Source organism: Poeciliopsis prolifica, unplaced genomic scaffold (assembly GCF_027474105.1).
Source record: "Poeciliopsis prolifica strain line A6 unplaced genomic scaffold, Auburn_PproV2 SCAFFOLD014, whole genome shotgun sequence".
Classification (NCBI taxonomy): domain Eukaryota; kingdom Metazoa; phylum Chordata; class Actinopteri; order Cyprinodontiformes; family Poeciliidae; genus Poeciliopsis; species Poeciliopsis prolifica.
The window spans coordinates 12247501-12252500 of record NW_026562389.1 but is presented as its reverse complement, the minus strand read 5'-3'; the positions used below and the strand labels follow the sequence as shown (position 1 = coordinate 12252500).

General features: G+C 45.1%; 2 protein-coding genes across 2 annotated transcripts in view; both read right to left on the bottom strand.

The window, feature by feature from the left end:
* Positions 1-3509, bottom strand: part of LOC129365800 (dematin-like) — a 33471-nt gene extending 29962 nt beyond the window's left edge. Inside the window, exon 1 of the mRNA XM_055039284.1 lies at positions 3435-3509. Coding sequence (XP_054895259.1) covers positions 3435-3462 — 28 coding nt within the window. The 5' untranslated portion in view covers positions 3463-3509. The remainder of the gene's footprint in view (positions 1-3434) is intronic.
* Positions 3510-4026: 517 nt separating this feature from the next.
* Positions 4027-5000, bottom strand: part of rsph14 (radial spoke head 14 homolog) — a 2946-nt gene continuing 1972 nt past the window's right edge. Inside the window, exon 6 of the mRNA XM_055039604.1 lies at positions 4027-4346. Within this exon, the coding sequence (XP_054895579.1) occupies positions 4084-4346 (263 nt within the window). The 3' untranslated portion in view covers positions 4027-4083. The remainder of the gene's footprint in view (positions 4347-5000) is intronic.

The following is a 5000-nucleotide window of genomic DNA, read 5'->3' as shown; positions in this document are numbered from 1 at the left end:
ATGGATGGATGGATGATGGATGGATGATGGATGGATGGATGATGGATGGATGGATGGATGATGGATGGATGATGGATGGATGGATGATGGATGGATGAGGGATGGATGATGGATGGATGATGGATGGATGATGGATGATGGATGGATCGATGGATGATGGATGGATGACGGATGATGGATGGATGATGGGTGGATGATGGATGGATGATGGATGATGGATGGATGATGGATGATGGATGGATCGATGGATGATGGATGGATGATGGATGATGGATGGATGGATGGATGATGGATGGACGGACGTTACTTTCTAGGTTTCGTTCTGGTTTCTTCAGAATGATTGTGAAACATCAGAGATTGTAACATTTGATCCCTGATCAAAAATCAAAGTGATCGGTGATCGTCTGGCTGAACGGCTTCCTGCTGCGGCCCGACCGACCGGAGCAGAACCAGGTTCTGGTTGCGTAATCCGGGAGAAGATGACTCATGTTTCCAGAAATAGAGGAGCCTAGAGAGGCGTTCAGGGACCGTCCGTACAGAGAGGCGTTCAGGGACCTTCTGAATTCAGAACCAGAATCAAATGGGCCCAGGGTGAAGTGGGAGGAGAACCGGGCCGACCCAACAGAACCGAATCCAGACTGAGATTAAACATTTAAATGAAACCCAAACAGCTGGAGTGAAACCAGCAATCAGGTGTCTGGTTGCCAGAGACAAAGTGTTTACTGAAGTTTCAGCCGACGAAACGATTCAGGAAGAGAAAGTAAAAAACTGATTCTGTTTTACAGTGTAGTGTCTGATCACACTGTAAATAAAACTAAGTTATGAATATCACAGGAGTTTGTTTAAAGTGAAAAATGTTTTGTTATTGGTGAAATTATCAGCCAGTGAAACTTTTCCATCAATAAAATGTTGACCTAAAATAACATTCAGTTATGAAACGTTGATTCATTTATTTCATTTAAATTTAAAAAATAGAAAAAAATACTTGGTGATGTTTTGTGTTTTTGCAGCCGGTTCAGCTAAAGGTCAGAGGTCAGAGCAGGAAACTCAGAGGAATGATGTCCATCTCTTTTGCAGGCCTCAGCCGACAGGTTAAAGGTCAGGACAGGATTAAAGGCCCAAACTGGGTCACCAGCAGAACCATGGGCCCAAACAAGCAGCTGGAAGGGTCTAGTCAAAGCCCGGCCTGTTGTTTCAGCTTCTCCTCACAGAGATGAATAAATTAATGAGACTTTCCTTCATGGGATCAGATAAATGTCCACACCGCTGCTAAAGTAACCAGGTCAGGGTTCTGACCAGGAGAGTCCGGGCCAGAACCAGAACATCAGAGGTTTCCTCTGCAGGAGCCGGCGCCGCGTTTCCCCTCAGAGGCTTTGATGCTGCAGCCGCCTCCGCTTCCTCTGTTTGGTCTGAGCCGGAACCGGCCAGAACCGGCCAGAACCGGCCCGGTTCTACAGAACCACACAGAATCAGCCCCGGCCCAGGTTTTGGGTTCTGATGGACCTCCTGCTTCATGTCTGGATGTTTCCCATTAAACTGCAGATTTTAATGGAAACTGCTCAGCCCAGCGGTCGGCGCCGAGGCGTCAGCCATGTTTTTATGCTAAACATGTTAATTAGACAGAAAATATAAAAATATTACTGGGTTATTATGTCACAGGAAAACGTCTCCAGTGAAACTATTTGTACCTACAGCTGGTCTTAAAAACAACAAATCGAAAAATATAATTTCAATGAAAATCAATTATTTGCTTTTCTGTTTATCCAAATTAATTCAGCGGCTCCGTTCAGCGGCTCCGTTCAGCGGCTCCGTTCAGCGGCTCCGTTTGGCCCCCAGGGCTTCAGGGGCCATAATGCTCATATTTTAACACAGAAACATAAATGTAACATTTATTTACTGAGATGATCAATGCTGCTAAATTTGATTTAAGGTGTTCAGCAAAAATTTTTATATTTTAAATGGTTTAACATTTAAATGTAAGATTTTAAGGAGCTTGCAAGTTTATTTTGAAAAAGAACAAAAAACAATATTCATAGTTAGATTGTTTTGTTACCATAGTAACAACTGGATGCTGCGAGTTTGAGCCGTTTGTTCACAAATACAAATTAATAAACTGTAACTGATTGTCTTTATGTTGGCCAGTTAATCTACTTTAACCTCCTCACCAGCTGAACCTGCATGTACAGGGGGAAGTTTCAGTCAGAAATAATTATTTATCTAGTTAGAAGAAAAAAAGTGTTGACATGTTAGAGTCACATTTTATTAGTTAACTAAATATTTAGTTTAACTGTTTAGCTTTCAGATATTTAGTTTGAAGTCGTGACATTTATAAACTCCATGTTTTGTTTTTGGCTAAATAAGCTAAATCATGTCTGATGGGTCCAACAGAACCCAGAACCCTGGTCCAATCTGACGGGTCCAACAGAACCCAGAACCCTGGTCCAATCTGACCGGTTCCAGTTGGATTTCTTTCTACTTCCTGAAATTAAATCTCATCAAACATCAGTCTGAGAGGTTCTGACGACAAACTTTGACTCGGTTTTGCTCCAGATCTGGATCCGTCAGTATCAGAACCGGGTCCAGTTATCACCAGCAGCGGTTCTGTTAAGATCCAGAAACCTTTTAGAACCTGGACCCGGTTCTGACCCAGAACCTCACCGTGACACCCAACAGAAACCAGCCCCAGTGTTTCTATGGCAACCCCACATCATTTTACCCAGAACCGTCCAGAACCGCCCAGCTGCAGAAAGCATCGGAAGTCCAGTTTGAGTTTTAATATTTCTGAACATCAGGAAACAGAAACTGTCCTAATAACATCTGAATTACGAAAAATAATCTGAATAAAAAGCAAAAATCTGACATAAAAAGCAAAAATCTGACATTTTCAGGAGAATCAAAGTAGAAACAACTGAGAGTGATGAACAGAAGAGAAGCGTTAATGACGTCATGTTTCTCCAGGAAGCGGATCGATCAGCGGAACCACTTTACCAGAAGCTCTGGGCTCCAGCAGCGGAGCGCAGAGCCGCGGCTCCCCGCAGAGCCGCGGCTCCCCGCCGGAGCTCCTGCCGCAGCCGCAGGCAGCGGGGATGCAGGAAGGAGGAGGAGGAGGAGGATGAAGAGCTGTTACATAAATCCATCCTCCCGCGTTAATCCTCCGGCTCACTTCGAGCAGCTCCTTACATAATTTGACATCATCAGAACACCGGAGCGCCACAGCCTGGCGGAGAGCCGCCAGCAGCGGGAGGAGGACGCCGCTCTGCCCGCCGCTGAGCTCCGCGGCGACCTGAGCCGGGGAGGGACGGAGGCTTCCCCCGCTGCTGCTGCGGCTGAAAGTGCAGATAAACACACACACACACACACACACACACACACTAAAGTCCACACGGCGGTGAGGATCATTCCCGCAGAATCCCGCAGGGCGGAAGGAGCCTCACCTGTTCGGTTCCCGCTGGGCAGAACCATCCAGCGGCTCCGGTTCCGACCGATGACTCCGCTGCTGCTGTTCACTCCCACATATACCGCACGACCAGGCGCGCGCACGACGGCAACACGCCCCCTGCCCCCCCTCTTCCGGCCCGGCCCACTGGGGGGTGTGTGTGTGGGGGGGGATGCGACATAAATAATAATAAAATAATGATTATTGATCCGATTCCGAACCGACTGGTTGGATTTCAGGAGCCTCCGGTTTTCAGAACCATCAGAGTCTGAGCTGCTGCTGACCCGTGAGGGACCAGAACCAGAACCAGAATCTGGTTCTGGTGACCAGTACCGCTTCCTTTACAACTTTGTTGTTTAACTTTTTAACTTCAAATTTATATTTAAAACACGTTGGACATAAAACTCAGAAATGTTTGTTTTTTTTCTCTTATTTCTTAAAATTATTATTTTTAATCATCTATAATATAAAAAATATATAAAAATCTATAATTTATTAAATGTATATATTTTATTGTCCTAATGATCCTGAACCATCGTCTGAATTAAACTAACATTTTACAAACTAATGACCAAAATAATAAACTCCGGTAGTTTTCTAGTTCTGTATTTCTTGTTTGGGCCAGCAGAACCGGGTCGGTGGTTCGGTCAGGGCTTCCAGGTGACCACCTTAATGGCGGTCTGCGCCGCGCGCCGCACGTCCTCGTCCTGCTCTTTGCTCCTCCGCTCCAGCAGGGGGAGCTCGGAGCTCAGGATGACGCGGCCCTCCGGGGCCTCGGACAGCGCCGTGAGGGCCCTCAGGCAGTAGATGACCAGAGTCTTCCTCCTCTTCTTCCGCTCATCATCCTCCTCCTCAGACAGCAGCTGGAGCAGCACGGGGATGAAGTTGAGCTCCAGACAGAGGTATTTACCTGGAAGGGGGCGGAGCTTCAGTCAGACTGAAGCTGAGAGAAACTTCTGGATCCTTTAAAAACTCACTGAATGAAAAACTAAAATTATTTTCTATCTGCTGAAGCTATTAATAAACATCAGATATTATCAATGGAACATTTAAATATTATAATTGGAAATGTTTCTTCTGCTTGAAGTTTATTATTTTAAAATTATTTATTCTATATACATTTTTTTCATTTTAGAATTTAAGGAACCAAAATTTACCAAAAATGTTTGATGACGTTATTTTAAAACATTAAATCACATATTTACAGGAAGTGGACCTGAACCCAACAGGAAGTGAACCTGAACTAAACAGGAAGTGAACCTGAACTCAAACAGGAAGTGAACCTGAACTCAAACAGGAAGTAGACCTGAACTAAAGAGGAAGTGGACCTGAACCCAACAGGAAGTGAACCTGAACTAAACAGGAAGTGGACCTGAACCCAACAGGAAGTAGACCTGAACTAAATAGGAAGTGGACCTGAACCCAACAGGAAGTGGACCTGAACTAAACAGGAAGTTTACCTGAACCCAACAGGAAGTGAAGCTGAACTAAACAAGAAGTGGACCTGAACTCAAACAGGAAGTAGACCTGAACTCAAACAGGAAGTGAACCTGAACCCAACAGG